General features: G+C 42.6%; 1 protein-coding gene across 1 annotated transcript in view; it reads left to right on the forward strand.

Annotated features, from left to right (window-relative positions):
* Positions 1-24,612, forward strand: part of TMEM178B (transmembrane protein 178B) — a 388,508-nt gene that overhangs the window by 94,619 nt on the left and 269,277 nt on the right. The window contains exon 2 of the mRNA XM_077147874.1: positions 18,707-18,820. Coding sequence (XP_077003989.1) covers positions 18,707-18,820 — 114 coding nt within the window. The remainder of the gene's footprint in view (positions 1-18,706; positions 18,821-24,612) is intronic.

A 24,612-nucleotide genomic window follows, 5' to 3' on the forward strand; every position in this document is an offset into this window, starting at 1 on the left:
GGAGCCGGTTGCTCCATTAGGATGACTTGCTCCTCTTCACTCACTCAGTATGGATGCCTGGAGTCTCAGAGGGGACCCATTCACCACCACTTTCCTTCCTGTGCTCTGTAAGTTAATGCGACTATTTGCTCAGCTTCGGCAGAAGCTCCTGCCCAGGATGTGGGGAGGCCGATGCTGGACCTGCCCCTGCCACAGAGGTGATTGAATTCCAGGGGGCCAGGAAGCCAAGTTCAGCTCAGAATGACTCTGCCCATGTCTTCTCTGTCATTGTGTCCTCCCTGTTCATGCCTCCAGTGTATGAACTCAAGCTCTCTCTCTGTGGTGCTGGACACCTGCGACAGTCCTTGCCTCTCCCTGCTTGAGCCCTCCCTTCAGTGTTCCAATCAACAGCCCAAACTGCCCATGGTTGGTCCTGTTTCCCATTGAGTCAGGAGCAGATGCCTCAGAAGTCCTTCTGGGGCCTTGAGGCTGGCCCCAGGCTAGCTTTCCTCCTATATGTGATGTCTCATCAAGCTGAAATACTTGGTCCTCCTTCCACCTTGGAATTCTCCCTGAGTTACTCAGCTTGGAAGACCATCTTCACCCACCTGTCATAATACTGTGGCATTTACCTTATCCTTTGCCCTTTGATAGTTTCCTGGGTCCCACTAGGCATCACCTCCCTTAGGGTGTGCACCTCAGCTGGTTCCTGGTGAACAGTGCCAAGTGAGGGGGTTCTCTTGTGTGGTTAGTGAGAAATCCCTGGGGGAGGCCAGGGTTGGGAGGTGAGGCAGGGCCAAGAAGCCCAATCGCCTCTTCTCCAGGTGAAGGCTCTCCGGCTGCCATTAAAACTTGATGAACATGGCTTTCATTTCATTAAGGAAGTGAATGGATTTGTTTTTGTGTGTGAAGTGGTTGGGTTCTTTTTCATTGGGTTCCCAAGGCAAGATATTTTATGGGGGGAAAATTTAAAATACAGAAAAGCACAAAGAATGCTGTAGCAAATAACAGTGTATTCACTACTAGAATCATCAAATGCTGATGTTTCTATATACCTCTTCAGAAAATATTGAGACAAAATTGAAGCTTTCTTTGTGCACCTCTCCAGTTTCTTCCTGGGGGCAAATATTTATGAATTTGGTGCGTATCTTCCTTGTTCATGTTTATACACTTTTTTTTTTTGCATGGGCAGGCACCGGGAAATACACTTTTTGTTACATCAGGATGTCTCCTTAAGCAATATATAGAGTAGCTTTGTGTGCTTTAAAAATTTATATATACAGTTTGATACTGTACATATCAATCTGCAGTTTTCTTTTTACTCATAATTAAATTTTGAGATCTATATCAATATATAATAATATATATATCTAATTCATTCTTTTGACTATTGTACAATATTTTGTCGTGTGAATATAATCACACTTTATTTTTGTATTTCCTAATTGATGGACACTCAGGATTTTCCTTTTTTTGCAAGCAATGCTATGTTGAACATCCTAATATGTCTTCTCCTCACTTGCATATATAAGAGTTTGTCCAGGGTGTGTCATTTTGAACCATCGGGAATATACATTTCTTCTTTACTTGAGTTTGTCAAATGTTTGCAATAATTTATACTCTCACAAGCAGTGTCTGAAAGTTTTTTTCCCCTCTTTTACCAAACTTTGATGTTATCCAACTCTTTCAGTTTTGGCTATTGTGACTGGGAGGTGGAAAGTTGAGCAGCATTTCCAGAAAGTTAAGAGAGTCAGAAATTGTATCTTGGGCCAGTCCAGTGTTTTATCAAGTTAGGGTTAGGGATTGGGGCTTGGGGCTGGGAGATACTTGTTCAGCCACCAGACATCATCCTCACAAGTTAAAGATGAGCCCTAAATAATTACTTTCCTGGGGTCGTCAGACTATACTAGATGCTGTGCAGTTGCAGCAATGCTGTTTCTTTTGCACCTGTGAGGGTCTTACACATGGATGGGAGAGACATGTTCAAGACACTCACGGTATAGTAAGTGATGTTGGGGTGGTGGTGGAAATGGTCAGAACCAGACTTGCTGTGGGAGTGTGGTGGGCTCAGTCCTTGAGCCAGGAGCAGGGTAGAGAGATCCAACCAGGGATGGGGTGTTGGGGAGATGCCCTAAGCAAGAAGGTGGGGATGGGGGAAGATCCCAGAGACATGTCTGAGAAGGATACCAAGGGGCAGTACATGAGGCAAAAAAAAAAAAAAAGACAGGGTAATGGGAAACTATCTCACAGGGCACACACTTCTTTTGCTAAACCATGCAGAAATGTGCTTGTTGCATGTCTTAAAGGAATTACCTGGTGTCTGACATATAGAATAAATCTATACCTTATGTAGCGATATAGCATGGCTGAAGACAAATAACAATAATAATTGCAGTAATGATTATGGAGTGCTTACAGCATGCCACATGCTGAGTGTTTTACTTATATGAATTCATTGAATTCTCATAACACCCCTAATGGGGCAGCTACTCATATCATGCCCCTTTTAAAGTGCAGGCACAGGCACAGAGGGCTACATTAATTTGACCAAGATCACACATCCAGAAAGTCTCAGAGTCAGGGTTTGATCCCAGCATGCCGATTCCAGTGCCCGTGCTCTTAGCCTCTGCATAGTGTTGCTGGACACAGCAGGGAAAGAATGAATAATTCAGTGTTCATATTTTCATTCTTACTATTGACTGTAACTCAGTAATCTGGATTTTTTTTTTCTAGCTGAAAGCAAGTGTTCATGCAGCTATTTGGAAACACTTGGGCAGCTGCTGGGATTCTCTCATTTTTATCAGGTCAGCCTGTGGGGACTGATTGTCCTTGGCCTTATGGAGATGCACACCTGAGGATGGCAGACCCAACATCAGAAAAGTTGGTCATGATGTTTGTTCCCAATCTGATCTTGAACCAACAGCGAAAGGGAGAGTCGTCTCTGCCCTCTGCAATTCTTGTGACTCATGGACAATCATTTTACTTTTCTCTAAGAAGCAGGAATGAAGAATTTCCACCTCTGTTTATCTTCTCCCTTTCCCTCCCCTTTAGGACAACTGCCTCATGCTGAATCCTTAATTTAAATGAAATGGATGTTTCCCTCTGGCCTGAGAGCTGGGGATTCTTATCAAAAGCGACATTAAAAAAGTGCCAGACTGGCCTCCTTCCTCTTCCTTTCCCATCCTTCATCACTCCTGCCTGTCTCCATCACTGTCTCCCCATCTCGAGCTCTGTCTCCACTTCCTGGATCCCTGGAGAGAGAGCATGAGCTCATTGTTTTCCAGTGAAAAACCAGATTTGGTCTCCTTCTCGCCTCATTTGTCTGTCAGAGCCGGGAGATTGATGATTCTTCCACCAGCTGAAACTGTGCCTGGAGGAGCTAGAGACGCGTGCACTGGGTGTCTGTGCATTGGGATGGGAGGGGGCCATGGCGAGGGCAGTGGCAGCTCGAGGCTCTGAACTTTCCGGAAGGTCATTAGGGATGTGACAGGAATAAGGGAGCAGATTATTTACTATACCCCAAACAGTAATTTAAAGGCATACCTCATCTTCTCATTCTTTCTCAGGCAGCCTGTTACAAGCTGAAAAATACATGAGCAAAGTGGGAGAAAAGGCAGCCAAAAAACTAGCAGGGAAGATGGGAGGTGTGGGACCAACACAATAACACCTTGTTCTATATTTCCTTTTGTGAAGAAGCTACGATGTAATGACATGAAAAAGATGTCTTATTTAAAGCATGTTAAGAAGGCCCAGATGGGGTGGGGGTGGGGGCGGGGAAAGGCATTCAGAATCCAGGAATGCAGAACTTAGGATAAAAAGTTTGTAGATCCCACAAGAGATGAGCTGTTCTTTAGCACAGAAGTCTTAGATGCCACAATATTTAGTCAAGAAAAAGTCACTGGGTAAAGTAATGAAAGCAACTTGGTTAGTAAATGGAGATAGAAGTTAAGGAATGAAAACCTTGCTGTAGTGGTAATTAGGGGAACATCTACCTTGGTTGTGATGGCAGCAGTGCATGGTGATGACCCAGCGAGGAGGCCTTGTGTGTGTGTGTATTTTTTTTTTCTTAATTGGAGTGTTGACATATCGATGATGTGGAAAGCCATGAAAGAGACTGAGAGGTGGTTTCCCAGGTGGGGTCACCCTGTTCTTGAAGTGTGACAGGATGGTCCAAAGGAGCTGAGGAATCCTTGGGCCCTGGAGCAGGAGGTGCTGTGAGCGTGGAGCCAGGTGACTGGTGTCCAGATTTTCAGTAAAGGAGAAGACTGTTAGGGGATTCCCCAGTTGGAGGGATCTCTGGAAAACTGTCAAAAGGGCTTCTTTTGACAGATGGCAGATGAGCACGCAGCAAGGGAAATGGCGATCGCCGAGACAGCACAAACCCTGCCGAGCTGACTTTGTTCCCTTTTTTGGATGCAATCCTTACTCGATTGGGTGAATGATGTAGGCAGCATCTCTCGTGGTAGCCAGGTGGACAAGATGGAGAGGAGGCCCTGGGAGAGGTGGACCAGAGAGGTGAACTCATAACAGCCTGAACCACTACACCCAAAGAGCTCTCAAGATGTTTTGATTTCTGGTCAAAGGAATTTGTTTGTGTGCTTGGACAGAATTCTGCCTTCAACGCTGCCCTGTCGAAAGGTTTTTAGTCATGCCTTGGATGAGACTGGAGATGGCCTGCTGAGGAACTGTGTGGAATTCATTGATAATTTGTGGAATGACAGAATCAGGATCCCAAAATTTCTTTGGGCAATGTAATTAGTAGAAGATCCCACACTGAGATAACAACCAAAATACAAAAACCAACCAAAAATGAGAAAAGACAGCTTCCCAAGCACACCATCGGGGGAAGAGTTGGCATTACAGTTCCACTGGAGGAAAACCTGCTGGAGTAGTTCCCTCCGCGTGACCAGCCCTGCAACATGGTGGCTGACAAAGCTAAGAAGGGCCTAGAGCACGCTGATGGAGCCATGATATCCAGAGCAGGGGACTCGTGGTCCTGCCGGGCTTAGCACAGGTGTAACCGTATGTGGGAATGATCATGGCCAGTGCTGCATGCCACCCTGAGAGAGCTTTGACACACAGACTGGACCTTGCCAATAACTAATGCAATGATGGGCTTTGTGCCTGTGTGGTGGTGGGAACCTGGGAGAGCTCAGCTGGAAGAACAGCAGAAGTTGGGCATGGAGGGGCATGAGAGCTATCTTTAGGTACTTATGAGCTATATGGGAGTGGCGTGTATGTCTCCAGAGGCATAACTAATAAATGAGGCTAGCATTTGTTGACTGCTTGCTATGGAGCAGCTTTTACATGGGTTACCTCATTTATTCCTCATCAGTCTTATGAGGTAAGTCTATTGTTATCAGCCTTTTGGCAGATGAAGAAATGGAGGCTCTGGGTGGCTGTGTTGCCCAAGAGCTACTACCAGGACGTGGCTTGTTCTGGAGTGAAATGTGGAGGAGTTCATACGTCAGATGCGGGTGTTAGAGTAGACTCTCTTGAAGCTCTCCTCCAGTGCTGCACTTCTGGGTTGAAGTGAAGCTATATTCTCTCCAGCTCATTAGGGAGTTATTTTGAGAAGAGCAACAGAGCATGGAGTGCTGGAAATCTCTGTAAATGGAAAAGTTTAGCTTTATTGGTTTCCTATATAAAACCTTAGACGGGGAGTCTCTCAATTTCTTTTTGAAGAGGTTGTTTTTTTCCAAATTTATTTTCCTGTGTGGTGTGGAGAACGCTGGAGAGTGCTAGGTGGGTTTGGATCCTACCTGTGCCATGTAATTGTTACATGGTCTTGGGCAGGATATTTCTCTAATCCTCTATGTCTTTATCTGTGAAATGGGTATAATAACAGTACCTAAAATTTTAGGTGTAGGTGAGGTCATGCATAATAAAATGTCTTGCATAGTGCCTGACCCATGGAAAGTATTCATTAGACATAAAAATAAATAACAACACTCAAGACACCATTTTGGTCATCAGGAGGACTCCATCAGGAGTACAGAGATGAAAAGCACAAGCTCCCCTTTGTCAATGTAGCTTTTATTCTAGATATTGTAAGTGTGTTACACTAGTAGCCAGCAAAATGTCTTTTGGAGGGAGTGAGGGGTCAGGAATGTGGTGGAAGACCAGGGGGTTGGCATTCGGAACAGGTGACAGTTTTGGAAGTGAAATCCTGTGTGTGGGAATCAGGAGGTCCCCTGAACACTGTTCATAACAATCATTTATGTCACAGAGAATGGAAAAGAATTAAATATTTAGGATTCAGTCTAAGCAATGCATACCACACACCATTAAAAGGTCACGCTGATACCACACGCACAAAAAACAAAGCCTACAAAATGGAATGCATTAAAAATAAAAACATAGCGCTTCTTGTTATGAAGAAAATACACATTCTTTCTGGCTGTGTCTGCAGCAGCTATGAGCCTTGCAAATCTTTTAACTCAACATCTGGGAGTAGCAGAAGGCGCTAAAGAGAAGACATGGGGGAGGTAGGGTGGGAAGATTTCTTGAAATAAGCTTTTGTAAAGAGTTGTGTCTTAAATAGGGAGAGCTCCTTCAACATTGCTAGTAGGCAAAGCTTGCCAAAGGTGTTTTCCCCCCATCCCTACTACTTCTGCCCCACTTGGGGACAGGGTTGTGGAGGTATGGGGAACCACTAGCCCAGTCTACCTTTTTCTAGCCCCTCCGGTAACCCTAGTTTGCTTCCTGCTTCTTTCACCACTGACATGCTTTTGATCCTAATCTGAACTGTTTAATCCTGAGCTCTGCTGTCCTCCTGACCACTCCCCTCCCACCTCACCGCTATTGTGGCCTTCTTCTAAAGAATTCTAGATGATAATGCTAATAAATCTGACAAATGGCTTTCCTAATTTGCTTAAGGAAAATCGCCCCATGTCTTCTCACTGCTAATGTGTAATTTTAAGTTATTTTTTGAGAAAATGTCCTCCAAAGAGGAGACAATATGGTATGTGAATACATCTCATCAATAAAATTACATTGAAAAAAAAAAAAAAGAGGAGACAGAGTCCCAGTCTTCATACTTTAATTGGCTTCTTTTCTTTTAATGTTGGTTTAAAATTTTTTCAATATATTCTTTTTACTTTCTATTTAATCTTTTATTCATTTAAGACAGTTTTTATTAAGCATAGAGGCCTAACCAGGCTTTGGGCTAGAAAGATGATTAAGAGCCATTAGCCCAGTGGGTAGACAGCTGTGGAAGTTAGAATCCTAAGGGCTAGGTCGGGGAGGGTGGGAGGCCAGGGCACATGGAGAGGGGCCTTCCATCTGGACGGTGGTAGGGAGAGTCACTGAGATTGCCTTACTGGGGATACTGAGGGCAAGCAGTTTGTATCAGCAAATCTGAGCATTGCCTAGGGCCCAGCAAAGGGTTTTGCATTAAGATTCAGCAGGTCTGGGTTCTACACAGGATTTTCCGCTTAACAGCTCTGGGCGCATCAGATAAACTCTTTAAGCTTAAGTGTTCTCATCTTTGGATGGGGAGACTAGCCACCTTACTTACCTCACAGGGCTGTTGAAGACCAGATGCCATGATGGATGAAAAGGGGCTCTGTAACCTGAAAAGTGCCTCATGGATGGAGGAAGTTAGCAGCATTTAGTAGCATAAAATAGAATGTTATGGTTGATACCACGAGGGTGATTCCATGAGGTTGTCAGTTGTGCAAAGCAATGTTGGGGGCATACATGATGAGACAAAGTAAACCTTGGCATATAGTAGATGCTCAGTAAATCTTTACTGAAGGAATAATGTTTAAATCTTAATTAAGGACTTTTGGGCCATACAAATGGCTACTTTGTCATTAACCTCCTTTTCATGTTTTACCCCAGCTGGAACTCAGTAGTTGTAGTTTTTTTGTTTGTTGGTTTGTTTTTTAGTTGATCTTTAGAAAACTGTTTTTCAAAATTAAAAAAGCTTTATTCAGGTACAATTTACATTCCATAAAATTCACCCATCCTAAATACACAGTTCAGTGATTTTGGTAAATTTACAGAGTTGTGCAACCATCCCCACAAGCCTTTTCTGGGACATTCTGATCACCCCCATGAGATCTCTTGTGCCCATTTGCAGTCGTTCCCTGATCCCACCTCCAGTTCCTGGCAACTACTAATCTGCCTTCTGTCTCTATAGATTTGCTTTTTCATATAAATCCATATAAATGGAATCATATAATATGAGTTCTTTTGTGACTGGTGTCTTTCACTTAGCATAATGTTTTTGAGGTTCATCAATACTATAGGATGTAACAGTCCTTCATTCCTTTTTATTGCAGAATAATATTCCATTGTATGACTTTGCCACATTTTGTTTTTCCCTTCACCAGTTGATGGGTATTTGGGTTGCTTCCACTTTTTTGGCTGTTATGCCTAATGCTGCTATGAACATTGGTGTACAAGTCTTTGTGTGAACATATGTTTTATTTTTGTTGTGGAGATACTGAGGAATGAGATTGCTGAGTAGTAAAGAAAGTTTATGTTGAACTTTTAGAAAAATTCTATCAGACTGATTTCCAAAGAGACTGTATCATTAGCAGTTGTAGCTTGTAGAGACTTGTAGTTTTTATGTATCTAAGGGCATGAGAACAAGTGTTTTATTCACAATAATGATGCAGATATCTACTTAAATGTAGACCTTCCTAAAATGTATCCATATGAAGAGAAGAAATTTCTGCTTTAATTTTTTTTCAGGAGAGCTATGGTTGCCTGCCAGTTTGTAAGATCTCTACAAATGAGGCCTTCCCCTTTAGCAGCATCTGTGTGGACCTACTGGACCTCATGGCCATAGGTTTCTGAGTTTCATGACAAAAAACATAGGTAACTAGTTTCATGTAGTGTCTGCAAATGGACTTGTTTGTCTAATTCTTTAGAAGGGTGATTATTTTAAGAATGATTGCTGTTTACCCAGATCAATAGGTCAAGCCTTTGATCTTGAGGCTTACTCTTGTGAAGCTTATGTAGGTAGCAGAGAAGCTTAGCCTACCTATAGGCATGCGTAAGAATTACTTCCAGAGGACCTCTTATGTTGCTCAGATGTGGCCTCATTCTCTCTAAGCCCAACTCTGTAAGTGAAATCATTGTCCTCCCCTCTATGTGGGACATGACATCCAGGGGTGAAAGCTTCCCTGGTGGCCTGGGAGATGACTCCCAGGGATGAGTCTGGTCCTGGCATCACGGGATCAACAATTCCATCCTGATCAAAAGGGGGAAAAGAAGTATAACTGATAAAGTATCAGTGGCGGAGAGAGTTCAAATAGAGTTGAGAGGCTACTCTGGAGGTCACTCTTATGCAAGTTTCAGTAAGACATTGCTACCTATCATAACTTGCCAACCTCAACCAAAACCATTCCTGCCAATCCTAAAGAACACCTAGGGCATTATATAAAATTCTACAAAGGTTCCATGCACAAGGGCAACTTTCTAGAAACCTACAACCTTCAGATGGGTCCCTGGACCAGAAAAGTCCTGAAACCTAGAGGGCCCAGCCTCTCTAGAACATCAGCTAGTTCCGTCTCCCTACCCCATATCATCGACAGCCCTTCCAACATGAAAAATAGAATGGCCGTAGGCCAAATACCCCTAAAGAATGGAATAGAAAGATCAAAGGTGATGATGGAGCTATACAGTGAAGGTAGGGTTTAACAAACAAATATGATTGCTGAATCATTAAATTGTTATTCTCTTCGTCTCCAGTATTTAGAGCAGCTAGAAGTAAAAACCTAAAATTGTAGAATTGCAACCCATATGAAACTCTGAAATCTGTTCTACAATTAATTGTTGTGCTGTGCTTTGAAATGTATTGCTTTTTCATATGTATGTTATTTTTCACAAAAAAAGAAAAAAAGTTGATTGTGATGATAAAAATATTTATTCATTCTAGCCTCCGGTGTTCTGGAGCAGTTTATAAGGAAAAATCTGAGATGATGGTATGATAGCTCATGACAAACTCTGGGATCTGTCCTGTAGCTACTTGCTGAAGGGTACTTTGAAAACTGTTGCTTTTTTCTTTCTTTGCTTTGTATATATGTTATATTATACAATTAAAAAAAATAAAAAAATGATTGCTGTTTCCTGTTTGGCAGTTCCTCAAAAGGTTAAACTTAGAATTACCAGATGACCTGGCAATTCTACTTCTAGGTATATGCCCCAAAGAATTGGTGGCAGTGACTTGAACAGATATTTGTATACCAGCATTCAAGCATTATTTTATATGTATAAAATGATATATTTTTCAGCCATAAAAGAGAATAAATGTGGCAATTTCACTTATGCAAACTGATAGAGACATAAGGTAGATTTGAGGTTACCAGGAACTCGGGGAGGTGGGTGGAAATGGGGAGTTATTGCTTAATGTGTATCGAGTTTCTTATGGGGGTGATGAAGAAGTTTTGGTACTGGGTGATAGTGAAGGTATGTACACCATTGTGAATATAATTAATGTCACTCAGCTGTACACTTAAAAATAGTTAAAATGGCAAATTTTATGCTATATATATGTTACCATGATAAAAAAGATTGCAGTTTCCAAAATCACTTCTAATTTTCAAAACAGCAGGCTGTTTGAATGGATTCAGCTACTGTTTGTGCGTGTGTGTGTGTGGGTGTACAGGGAGAGCTAACTCCCTGATGCCATTGACCCTGTGTAGTCAAGCCCTGTCTTGACTTCCTGCTCTCTGCAAGCTTGTGAGCATGCCTGTGTAGAATCCCAGGGCTACATGGCATATCATTTCCATAAACATCGTGCTTTAGGATATGGTTGGGAAATTGGAGGTTCTGCTGCTGCAGAATCAAGGTGAATTGAACATTTGGAGAGTAGCACCCTCAGAAGTAAGTTGTGTCAATGGGAGAGTCCCCAGGTGGTCTGGGGCATTCCAGCCTTTGGCTCCATGTAAAAAGGAGCAACCTAACAGGACATATGGATGATGTCTCCTCCCTCCCTTTGTCCCTTCCTCCTTTTCTTTCTTCCTTCATCATTGGATTGATTGCGCTCCTTCCATGTAAAAGCCATGGTGACTAGAAAAAGAATCCTTGTTCTAAACGAATCTAAAACAAGGCAGCAAATCATCACAGCTGTGGTGTCTGAAACTGCTGGGCTTGCACTGAAAGAAACAAAACCCGGGATTGGAGAGGCCAGGGCTTGCATCCTGGCTTCTTGCCTTGCTGGCCGAGTGGCTGTGGGGAAGGCCTTCATCTGTCTAAATGCCCTCTTTCTTCTTCTGTCAATAAGGGATGTTACTGTAATATTTACCTCACAGGATTATTATGAGGATGAAGTGGGTAAGGTATGGGTGTCTGGCAGGTGGTAGGAATTGAACAGATGTTTATTTTTTTAAAGGGGATCTGGGATGAAGGAAGCACATTGACTCTCAAAAGTGGCCCAGTAGTCCATCCCCTGTATCTCTAAGGTGCTTGAATATCAAGAGAGGAAAATAAAATAATCAGGGAAGCTGAGATAGGAAAAGGCTGCTTAAGCCAGCGCTGCTGATATGACCCTTTAAAGTAATGTCAAGATTAAATTGTACCAAATCCTTTTACTTATTACCATCCACACTGTTTCCAACCTAAAACATTATATTCAATGCCCTCCTCTAGGTTATTGTTCTTGGTTTGGATTCCCCAAACCCAGTGGTACCTTGGGAAGAATCTCTAGGGGTAATGGAGCGAGAAGAGTGGGACAGAGAAGGGGGAGGAGCCTTGGAGTGTAGAGTGTTGAGCTGATCCCTGATGCAAGCGTCAGGTTCACTCCCAGGGGGTGATTGCTCTCTGGCTCTCACCTGCCTTGGTTGAAGATTGCTCTCGGTAGTATCAACTTTCCTTCATTCTTCTAGTGTAGAAGTGTGGAAGAAGTAAATTGTAAAACACAGGGAGGTGGGGAGACTTGGTGGGTACTTGATGTGGGATGCTGTATGCTTGGCCAGGAACATCCACTGTTGCTGCAGCTAGAAACAGAACAGGGCTGAGAGGTTGTGGTGCAGGGCACAAAGGAAAACTGCTCTAGTTATCCATAAAGATTCCAGACTTATTTCAAGGCATTGTGTCAGCAGCTCCTGGATGGACACTGGACGCTGTTTTTGTTAGGCTGGTAGTTCCTAGAAATGGCTTTGGAGAAGAGGCCAGCAACTTCTTAGAACCAGCTATTTATCTAGCCTTGTAGATCATTTGATCAAATAACATAACCTGATATCTATTCTTCATTCATCCAAATAATGGATTGAGTACTTGCTATGTGCTAGTTGCGATGTCTCACCCTGGAACTAGAAACATAAACAAAAGACATTGTTTCTGACTTTGATTTACTCATAGCCCAGTGCTAGAAAGTGAAAAGGAATGAATGAAAAGGAATCTGGAGTCACAGGAGTTTAGGAAACTCTGCATTCCATACCTGGCCTTTTCCGGGGGTGGTGTTGATGGTGGTGAAGAGCCACAATGTATATTAAAAGTTCTTGTAAGTCCTGTAGTAGTAAACCTTTAAACTTTGTTTAAAACAACTTTTCCTAAATATATGTATCTTCACATATGCAGCCCACTTCACTTCAGTTTTGAAGTGTGGTGGCAGTGGGGAGTTCCCACTTTCTGCTTCTCCCACAGCCTCAGTCCCAGCACCATGCACAGTTGTGAAGTTGTGGGGTTTGCCCTCGGAGCACACCCTGCACCTCCCCCCATGAGCTCCCTTTGATCCTTCACCCCCTTCTTAACACCTCTTTCCCCCTGTGGCCTCTACTGAGGAGGGTCCCTCTGGTCTGGTGGAAGGGGATTTTGGAATCTCTTTCACACCTAGGCATTAGTGACTCAGTGACATGCCTCTGGACTTATTTAAGAGAACATTAAAAATGGATGCCTAAGAGAACAATCCTTGTCCCAAAGGAATCGCTAATGGGAAAATGTAAGTACTATGGCACCTATTTAGGAATTTAATTTTAGATGGAGTGGGGGTGGGTCTCAACACCTTTAAAATCTGTCTGTCTGAGAAGGTACCTGCTAAATATATGTCTCTCTTATGATAGTATCCTTCCGCAAATACTTAGAGAACCATGTATTGCTGATAGCGGATACGTACACGTGAGAGAAAAATCGCATGCTGGTGCTGCAGGGTGTGGTCTGGATTCAGAATGCATTCAGATTTGTGCTCCATTTAGGTCATTCTCCTCTCCCAGTCTGTTTCCTCATGTGTGAAATATGAATTAGAACTCTACAATAGCCTCCTAGGGTTATTGTTTCAGTTTGCTAAAGCTGCTGGAGTACCAGAAATGGGTTGGCTTCTTCAATGGGGATTTATTAGTTTACAAAATCACAGTTCTAAGACCATGAAACTGTCCCAATTAAGGCATCAACAGTACTATCCCTTCTCTGAAGAAAGGCCGCTGGCATTGTGGTTCCTTTATCAGATAGCAAGGCACGTGGGCGACCTCTGCTAGTCCTTTGCTCCTGGGTTTCATTGCTTTCAGGTTCTGGCTTCAGTGGTTCTTTCGCTTTCTGTGGGTCCTTGCTTGCTTCTCTGGGACTTTTCTTTCTAAGATCTCTCTGGGGCATTTCTCTCTGTGATTTTCTATCTTTTATCCTCTCATAAAGGACTCTAGTAAAGGATTAAAACCTACCTTGAATGGAGTGGGTCCCATCTCAGTTGAAATAACCTAACTGAAAGGTTCCACCTACAACAGCTCTGCACCCACTGGAATGAATTAAAAGAATATGGCATTTTCTGGGGATACATAACAGCTTCAAAGCAGCACCGTTGTTGTGGGTGAAGATGTTTTATACATTATATATATAGTGTGAAAGAGGTATTGGTTACTGATATTATTTCTGATTTCCTGAGGTCTTACCCACTTGGAGTATTCTTAGGATAGTGATTGATAAAAATAATAACTAATATTTATTGAACACTTACTTTGTCTGGGGACCACACTGAGTACTTTTTGTAAGTTATCATGCTTATACCTTTGATCTTACAGGGCTTGAAAAAAAGAAAAATGATTGGAATGGTTTCTCCCCATTCCTTGTTCCCGTGTCTCCCTTTGCCACTGTGGACTTTAGGGGGTGAAGGAGAGGATTATGCTATCACTGAACTAAGTAAAAGCTGGAGTAGATGCTTTTAGGAGAAGAGGGTCAAAGAGATATTGGAGGAAGAAGAGAGGAAAGGGAAAGAAGAGGTGAGCTGGATCTCTCTTGCTTGCTGCTTAGGAGCCAGTCTCTGCTTTCTCCCCCTGCTCTGATCTCCTGGGGGCTAACCTGCAGGACTGCATGAGCCTGGCTAACTGCCTTCTAGTTCCCAGTTGGGTTCAGCTAAGGGGAAGCACTAGCAGGATATTGAGGGTGAGAGGAGAGAGAGATGGGGGTGTTTATTCCCCTGACTGCTCCCTGCCCTGCCACTACAGGTTGGCTGTGACCCTCTGCTCATGGTAGCCATTCCCATGCAGCTGTTATCTCCAGGTTTTGGTACCTACCCTCTCATCTGCTCCTCCAGGCCCAGAGGTTGTATCAGCTCCCTTATGTTACCAGCTCCGGGTCGCTGCACCATCCTTTGCTGACCTCCTTTACCCCCTATGCACAGCTTTGTAAATAGTTCCTTTCTGAAATTCTCCTCATTTACCCAGTTTGGGTAGGAGGGTCACCAGCTCAGTGGGAAGAACATGGGGAGGGGGTTAAAATGGGCCATGGGAAAATAAGAGGGATACCCCTTTGCCTCCCTGGCCAGTCTGATGGCTCCTAAGGGGGAAGTGAGCCTCTTGGGTTGGGATGGAGGAGTCTGTGGAAATAGGTTGACTTTCTTTCCAGTTAATGTCATGGACTTCTCCATTGCCTTACAGGTAGTTTCCCCTGCACTGATGGCTGTAAGAAAACCTGTTTGTATTGGGAATCTCAGATTCTGGGCGCATGCATTCGGTGCCCAGATGGTGCCTGTATTGACAAAAGCCCAGCACACTGACAGGACCTGCAGATACATGGATAAATATTTTGCCATTCTTTTTAGGCAATGTTTGAGTCTTTTCAATTTAATTTCTGTCACAGGCAGGATGCTTTCAATCCCTGAGGCGAAGCTAATATTGAGGGTCTCCAGTGCATGTTTTGGTGGCTGCAGGCTGTGCTGTCTGGCTGGCCACCTGCACTGCCTGTTGGTTGGCCCTTGTTCCTCTTGCTGAGTGTCAGGTGGCCTCTTCCTGTGCTGGGCAGGGGACTGGTGATGGGGGTGGGGGAGGCTCAGAGAGCCAACTCTACCCCGCCTGGAAACTGCAGCAAATTGTTGAGTTTGTGCCCAAGTTGATAGAACCTGACCTTAAACAAGAAATCAGATGCTTTTCTCAGGCCCCAGTGACAGGCACCAACCTGCCATCACTAATGGGATCTTGTTTTATGTCTCCTAGGCTAAATTAGGGTTGCATTTTGTTTGATTGTGAAATCATTGAGTGTAGGACATCCCGGTAGGGTGCAAAGTTTGGCAAGCAGACTAGTGGCTGGATTTCAGTGGTCAGGTGTTCCCAGGGAGATGGCCTTGTGCAAGATACAACTTGCCCACTCTACGTTACCCTCTATATCTTCCTCTCCTCTTTACTTTTTCCTTCTTTTTTTAAAAAATGCATTGACCTAGTTGCACCTTTGATTGCGTTTATCAGGTACAATGAGAAGTTGTTCCATGATCCTATATGGATTCCTTCTGCCTCACTGTGTTTGACAAGCTTCTCCTTACATTGTCCAGTCGGGAAAGAGGTGTTTACTATAGACTCTTAGTTCTGCGATAATTGCCTCCTTTTATTCATTACATTCTAATTTGCCTCAATTATTTTAATCCCTTGCATGCAATAAGAGCAGTTGGATTCCTTGTCCACTATAGTCTAACAAAGGGCATCTCATATTATTCCTCCCTTTCTTCAAGGTATATGTTATTGGTGCTTCCCTGTGCCAGGGAGTGGGGAGATAAAGGTGAATAAACAAGACAACGTCCTGTCCTTGAGAAACTCATAATCTAGTGGGGGAGCAAAGCATGTAAACAGATAAATCACAGCCCATTGGTGTGCTTGCTGCAGTAAGGACAGAAGTAAGGGCTGTGGGAGCACAGAGAAGTGGGGAGGAGAGAAGTGAAGGAATACCAGCTGAGCACCTACTGCTGGATGCAGCTCTAGATGCAAGGGAGGTTTGCTGAGGAGTTGGCATTTCAGCCGCTTCTTAGGGATAAATGGAAGTTCATCAGGTGAAGGAAGGCAGGGAGGAGAACAGGCACTGAGTCATGAAAGGAAATGGCATATTCAGGGAAAATTGGGAAGGTTCACCGGCTGGACTTTAGAGTATGTGAGGGTTGGAACCAAAGGGGAGCTGGAGGGGTGGCTGAGACTTAATGCTTGAAGAGTGGAGATTATCCTGCTTTATAAAAGAGATCAACAGGAGACTTTGAGCAGGACAATGACACGATCACATTTTGTTTAATGAAATACACTTTAAGCAGCAATGTGGAGGGTGATTCATGGAGGAGACTCTCTGAACAGAGTGTCCAGACAATCCTGGGTTCTAATCCTGGCATTTCCTTGGGCAAGTTGCTTAATCTCCTGATCATCTGTTTTCTCATTTGTGCAATAGGGATGATGGTAATAATAACATCTACTTAATTGGGTTGCATAAAGTATTAAATCCATAACATTTTCCAGCTGGTGGGATGCGGCCTGAGCCTATTAATGGGTTACAGGTATACTGGAAATAGTGGTTCCTTCGGTCCTCAGGGAGGTTGGACAGGATCTGGGGCAGCATCTGTTTCCCCCCAGATGCCTTACAACATCGTTTCCTATGTGTGCTGTGACGTGATTAAACCTGGAAACCACTGGTCTACAAAGTACTTGACACAGTCTTTCCTACCTAATGAGTCCCAAGTAAATGGAGTTGTTTGTTGGTATAGATAATTGTATTAGTACAACTGCTATAGAGTGGGGATGGAAGGAGAGGCTGGATTCCAGGTGCATTTCTGAAGTAGCACTGACAGTATTTGGTGGCTAGTTGGATGTCAAGGAGGAGGGGAAACATGAGGAAGGAAGAGACATTGGAAGTGTCTGAGATTTATGACATTTTAGCCTGGCTGGGAGGTGATGCTGTAATGGAAATTGTTATGGCAATTGGAGAGTGCCAGTTTTAGGTGCAATTGCAAGTTGGGGCAGTGAAGACTGAGTGGTAGACTACTTTTTCAAGAAGACTAGCAAGTTAGGGAAGGAGACTGATAGGGCAGAAGTAGGAGGGGGGAGGTGCAGTCAGGCAGAGTCCTGGAGACATGTGAGGGACTTCACTATATTTATAGGCTAAGAGAAGTTAAAAATTGAAGGCACAGGAAAATGGTGCCTAATACTTTTCCAGAATTTTACATCTTTGGACAGTGTCTGTCCCATTGGAAGAGTGTCTGCCAATAACTGGGAACTTGGCAGTTTTCCATATATGATTTACAATAACACATTGGGTTCATGAGGCACTGTCTAAATTATTGCACTTCACCAATTGCCAGGTTCCCTACTGACAGTGAGCCAGGGGTCAAACAATTCAATCAGGTGCCACCAGTTATAAATTGAAAATCAGTGGGGTGCAAAATGGATTACCATCAAAATCCATTCAGGTGCAAAACCAAATTTCAAAACCTCTAACCTTTAAAAATCACCGTTTTCCTGATTCCTCATAATGCCCTGCCACTGAGTTTTAAAATCCCACGGACAAGAAGCACCAATCGAAATGCCTGCAGTAGACCAAAAGTAACTAGGAAAGACCTTTGCTAATCATGCTTTTTTTACCTTTTGGAATTTGCAACCCTGGTGGATGTATGGATTAATATGTAGCCAATTCTATTATATTCCTTAAGGCAGCTGCCCTTCAACTTACTGTGCATCAGACTCACCTGGAGGGCTTATTACAATTCAGAATCCTGGCCTCCACCTGTGAGTTTCTGAGCACGTAGGTCTGGGGTGGAGCCTGGAGAAATTGCATTTCTATCAGGTTCCCAGGGGATGCTGACCCTGGTACCACCCTGGACCACACTTTGAGAACCACTGCTCTAAAATATAGGTACATTTAGATAATTGGATTAAGCAGATCTAAATTATGCTGACTTATTGGCTATTTAAAAGTTTTATTATTTTTATATATAGCTTAGATATGCATACATAGAAGCGTTCATGGGTTAATAACGTGTATCAGTAGATACACGTTCCTTTTTGGGTAGGTGTTGCATCTGTTAAGTGACCTCAATTTCCCCCAAGAAACCTGAGAAGACACTGGTTCAAAGAGACAGGGCTGTATGTGAATGTTTTATGATCATAAATGAGGTTGGGAGGACTTGAACAGAGAAAAGAGAAGGAGACCCCTCTTGCTCAACATCTGAAGACATCATGTGCTAAAGGCACAAATGACACCAGTAAGGATGAAAGCTTCTCTTTGTTGGCCCACGTTGTAAACTATTAATGTCTTTCGACGCTGAATTTCTTTTGACTTGAAAGTTGATTTTCTTAAGATTAGACAAGCATGGCACTACCGTCTTAGCAAGCTGGTGTCATTCTAAATCTTGGCTTATCCCACCTTTCAGTGGTCCCAGATGTGTGTTATTATATCTAAATCAATGATTTGATTTTAATTCTACTCTCGTTCTTTCTGATCTTAAGTTACTGCTTTCTATAAAAGTCCAATATGGATCCCAGAACTGCTCCATATGTGATGCTTCATCCCTAACATTTGGTTTCTCTTTTCCTTTTGCCAGGAGAAATTGAACGATGCACATACATCAAATACCACTACTCCTCAGCAACTATCCCCAGGAACCTCACTTTCAACATCACGAAGACTATCCGCCAGGATGAGTGGCATGCCCTGCGTAAGTACACCTGCATTTCTCTCTTTGGCTGCTACTGTATGTAATGTGAACTATTGAGGGGCACGGAGGTTTGGATGCCTCTCAACAGCCAGGTCAGACAGATGGATGTGCCTCCTTCTGAAGTCTGTAGACAATCTCGGAACAGTGTGACATTTCTTTAAAGGGCCAGTGTCTGTGGATCAGAATTGCCTCAGCTGGCTTTGATTGCACTGTAGATTTTTGAGGAGTTTGTTTCAAAACTTAAAAAACAAAACAAAACCATGCACACAAAGACACAATAAATACGCTCTCCACCTCTCCCCCCCCGCCCCAAGCAATTAAACAGTGATCTTTTTTTTCACCAGCCTTTAAGCATTTAAGATTTCAACTACCTGACCAAACCACTTCTTGGGATTTGACTCTAGCCTGTTTCCAAGTCGCTTGGAATATTATTGTGGTAACCGGTTAGTCCCTAGTGTTGTCATTTTGGAATATTATTGTGGTAACCGGTTAGTCCCTAGTGTTGTCATTTGTAAAGGGTGAGACTGGTTGCTGCAAGGCTGCATTGTGTTGAGACTTTGTGTCTGGGTGGGTCACTAAGGAGTAAGATCTGGTTCTCAACCTACAAGTGTCTGATTATCCTAGAATGATAGGCTTCGGGACCCTGGTTTGCAGCAAAGATCAGAATATCTGTGTCAATTGGATAGGGAATTTCTTGGTCATGGATCCTAAGAGACTTAAACTGTGATGACAGGGTGATTTAATGAGCAAATGGAGTTAGATGGCTATTTTTACTCTTCTGCACCATGGGAATACACCTGCCTGTCTGTGTCAGGAAAGCTTTCCTTTACTGCTGGCATAGTTCTGCACGCTGGCACACTCTTACTGTCTGTAAGCTTCGTGCTACTGTGGTTACTTTTGCCATTACATTCTTATTCCAGCATTTTTCATGTAATGTTGCACGTTTAAGATTTGGTTTACGGTTAGACGCAAAGGAGGGTTCTTTTTTTTTGTTTCTTGATATTAAGGATACCTTATTTGGTAAACTTTAAAGAAGGCAGACCTTTAGGCTGCAAAGATTTTTCTTTTCTTTATTGTAGCCTAATCAACTTAAAAAATATATATGTTAACAAAATTTGCAATTTTAACCATTTTTTTTTGCATGTAATTCAGTGTCATTGATTACATTCACAATGTTGTGCTACCATCACTACCATCTTGTGGTAGTTAGATTCACTTGTCAACTTGGCCAGGTGAAGGCACCTAGTTCTGTTGCTGTGGCCATGAGCCAGTGGTACGTGAACCTCATCTGTTGCTGATTACATCTGCAGTCAGTTAGTAGGCATGCCTGCTGCAATGAATGATGTTTGACTTAATTGGCTGGTGCTTAAATGAGAGAGAGCAAGGTAGTACAGCCCAAGCAGTTCAGCATACCTTATCTCAGCACTCGCAGCTTAGCCCAGGCCTTTGGAGGTCAGAAAGGAATTACTCTGGGGAAAGTTGTTGGAACCCAGAGGCCTGGAGAGAAGGCCAGCAGAGATCACCCTGTGCCTTCCCATGTAAGAAGGAACCTCAGATGAAAGTTAGCTGCCTTTCCTCTGAAGAACTAATGAAATAAATCCCCTTTTATTAAACACCAATCCGTCTCTGGTGTGTTGCATTCTGGCAGCTAGCAAATTAGAACACATCTATTACCAAAATATTTTTTTAATTACCCGAGTTCCCCTTCCCCTCTCTCTGGCCCCTGGTAATCTCTGCTCTACTTCCTGTGCCTGTGAATTTGACTATTCTAGATATTTTATATAAGTAGAATCACACAATACTGGTCCTTTTGTGTTTGGCTTCTTTCACTTTGCATAATGCTTGCAAGGTTTATCCATGCTGTAGCATGTATCAAAATTTCATTCTTTTTACCACCAAACTATATTCCATTGCATGTATATACATACCACAGTTTATTTCTCTGTGCTGTTGATGACTACAGGTTGTTTCCACCTTTTGGTTATTGTGAATGAAGCTGCTGTGAACATTGTCATACAAATATCTGTTTGAGTCCCTGTTTTCAATTCTTTGTAGCATATATATAAAAGTAGAATTTCTGAGTCATGTGGTAATTCTATGTTTAACTTTTTAAAGAAGCACTGAACTGTTTCCCCATGTCTGGACCATTTTATATTCCTACCAGCAATGCACAAAGGTTCCAGTTTCTCCAACTCTTTATCTACACTTCTTTTCTGCTTTTTTTTTATAATAGCCATTCTAGTGGATGTGAAATGGTATCTGGTTATGGTTTTGATTTGATTTGAAAATGATGTTGAACATCTTTTCATGTGCTTCTTGGTCATTTGTATATCTTCTTTGGAGAAATGTCTATTCATGTTTTTACCCATTTTTTTTAACCCATTTTTAATTGGGCTGTCTTTTTATTGTTACTACGAGAGTTCCATATATATATATATATATTATATTAACCCTTATTAGATGTATGATTTGCAGCTATTTTCTCCCATTCCTTAGGCTGTCTTTTTACTTTCTTGATAATCTTCTCTAATGCACAAAAGCATTTAATTTTGATAAAATCCTATTTCTTGTGTTGCTTATGCTTTTAGTGTCGTATCTAAGAATCCATTGTGAAGATTTTCTATTATACCTTCTTCTAAGAGTTTTGTGATTTTAACGCTTATATTTAGGTCATTGATTCATTTTGAGTTAATTTCTGTATATGATGAGAAGTAGGGGTCCAACTTCATTCTTTGGCATGTAGAAATCCATTTTCACCAGTACCATTTGTTGACGTTACTATTCTTTTTCTCATTGAATGGATTTAGCACCCTTATCAAAAATAAATTGGCCAGAAATGTATGCGTTTGTTTCTGGACTCCCAATTTTATTCCTTTGGTCTATATATCTATCCTTATACCAGTACCACACTATTTTGATTACTATAGCTTTGTAGTAATTTGCAAAATTGGGCGATGTAAGTCCTCCATGTTTATTCTTCTTTTCAAGACTGTGTTGGGTATTTGTGACCTCTTGAAATTCTCCATGAATTTGAGGATCACCTTTTCCATTTCTGTGACAAAGGCTGTGGGAATTTTATTTGGGCCCTAGTTTTCTTTTGCTTGCCTTGGACCCTCCAGGTATATTCCACTTTTTGTTCTGACATTTGTCAGTCCCCTGACTTGAGGATACAGGATGAGTATGACAAGCAAAATTAAGCAAAAGAATTATTCATTGGTTTCAGAAAAAAAAAAATACTGTGGCTGGGTCTCCTGGTAATTGTTGCTAAATGCTACTGGCCCGAAATACTGGAGCAGGTGTCAGAGGATAGAAGTCATTAACGAAAGCGTTGCCTCTCTACGAGCTTTATCCATTACTAGACACAAGCCAGAGCCTAGGGATAGAAAGCCAATGTTTAGAGAGCATTCCAGTGTGCCAGGCACTGAGCTAAGTACACCACGTACTATTTAATTTTAATGTGAGATTTGTCTCAGAGACATTACTAATCTGGGTTATTAATTTCCATTTAGAGGTAGACATGTAAGAAGCCACATATATATCAATGACTGCTTGTTTTCCACAGTGTAGTTATTTAATAGAGCCTAAAAGTATTTTCAAGATACATGATAAGTCCTGTTGATTAACCACTTCAATCTAACTTAAATTATGGGGGTCATAGTGGGATTCAGAATTTAAAAAGGAAGAAGCTATTGCCACAGCAGCTTCAATTCAAATTAATTCAATAAAGCCAAATTTACTGAGTTTCTTTATATACCAGGCATGTAGTGAATGTGGAGCTCTTTCAAGGAGCTCAAGTCTTAGTGTGGAGGAGGCTGGGTGGGGGGCGGGGGGCGGGGGGCAGCGAGATACATTCACAAAGCAAATAATTACAAGGCAATGAGGTAATTACAATATAGTATAATTGTTTCAAGCAATTAAGACAGTTTGTGCAAAATGTTCAGCAAGATAGGGAACTATTTTGGTGTAAATTGCACAGATGCGCTTTAGGGGAAACCTGGTAGAACTCCTTTGGCTGTATCTACCGTAGATATCTGGAATTCAATTAGATTACCCCATTCCGGCATCACAGAAAAATATGGAGAGATGGAGAACAGTGCTGAATGCCAGGGTTTGTTGGATCTTCTTTAAGTCCTGTGTGTCTCCAGCATCCTTATTCCCAAACTGTACTGCACTACTGGGTTCTGTAAAATTTAGTGTGCAGCTTATGCTGAGAACTGGGGGTGGGGGAGCTAATAGATCTATTTGTAACAGATGAAAACCATCTCAACCATTGATTTATGGAAAGGTTTCAGGCACTGTCTGGGCATGTTGAAGCTACCCTTTGCTGAGGGATTCAACTGTGTCTCTCACAACGTTGCCTAATGGGCCATTAAGCAGGCAGAGAACATTTGCCATTCCTGACATTGACGGCAGCTATTTTTAGCCAGGGGGCAGGTGAGCATCTGTCACATTTGAAGTCGGTGCTAAGTTTAATTGGGAGTGCTGACATAACAGTGAAACACAGTAAAGGTCAATTTTAATTTTCAGAGGTCAGATAGTCATGACATTAGGTGGGACATGGGCACATGACCCCGCTTTTGGAATAACATAGAAACACTTAGAGGTCAGTGAAGTCCTTTGGTTAAACTTTGGAAATGAAAAAAAAAATCAGACTCTTGATTGTTTTGAGAGTCCCCAATTCTTTAATATTACAAATTGGATCAAATAAATTCATCTGTTACTAGATTGGTTATAATTTTTGTTATTTGACCATAATATTTTACATTCTGCAAATTTTCTCAGTAGAGAATTATTGACTAAGGAAACAAATCAGATTGTTTTTTCTGAAACAACTTCTGGCAAACATTCAGACTTTGGTTGAATGGTAGTTATACGTTTTTCATCTGGACTTTGCATTGTGGTCTGATCATCAACCATTGATTTAGGGAAAAAAATCAAATTTGATTTAAAACTATCTGTGGCTTTTGAACAGTATATCCTACCAATGGGGGGCCTAACTGTTGGGCTCTGAGCTCATTTACCTTATGGTACGGTGAATAGCAAGTGAAAGAATAAAATTATCTGTAGGTCACCAGACTTGCAAATCCAAGCCTAAAGATACAGTAAACATCACGGGGAGTAAAGGCCAGAGAATCAAACCTGGGTGAGTGTGTGCACATACGCAGGGGTCTGTGGGGTACAAGGTTGGAATAATGAGTTGTCTTAGTGAGTTGGTGAGAGGTTCTGACTATGGCGTGGATGGTGATTGCTGGGGGGGTATCTGTTCCTCGTTCCGGCCCTGACTGGGCCCCCCTGGATGAAGGTACCACTCATTCTGGAATTGGGATTCGGCCCTCAGTCCCCCCAAGTCTGGCTGTCTGGCCAATGTAGCCTTCCTACCAGCTGCTGCCTCCCTATGAGCAGAGCAGGGCAGAGCGGTAGGGCAGCCTTCCCCCAGCCTGGTTCCAGCCTCCATGGACTCCAGGTGCTCTGGTCTCCTGAACCAAATCCTCCTGCTGCCTCGGGCGCTGGAGCAGAACAGGCGAGGGTTGGGGCCAGCCAGGACAGAGCAGGCAGCCACAGAAGATTGCTAGTACCACTCTCCAGATGGGTCCACCTGGTTTTGATATTTTGAATATGACAGAATCAGATTAACAGGGGTCAGGGGAAGCAGGCTGGCACTGTAGTGCCATTTTATATGGTGCTGCTTCCTTCCCTCACAAGAATATGTCCCCAAAGGCTTTTCATATTCCAGTTAGGTCTAAGATTGCAGCGCTGGTTGGGAGACTTCTGTGTCCTCTTGCAATCTCCAA

This window comes from Tamandua tetradactyla, chromosome 1 (assembly GCF_023851605.1).
Source record: "Tamandua tetradactyla isolate mTamTet1 chromosome 1, mTamTet1.pri, whole genome shotgun sequence".
In the NCBI taxonomy this organism is placed as follows: domain Eukaryota; kingdom Metazoa; phylum Chordata; class Mammalia; order Pilosa; family Myrmecophagidae; genus Tamandua; species Tamandua tetradactyla.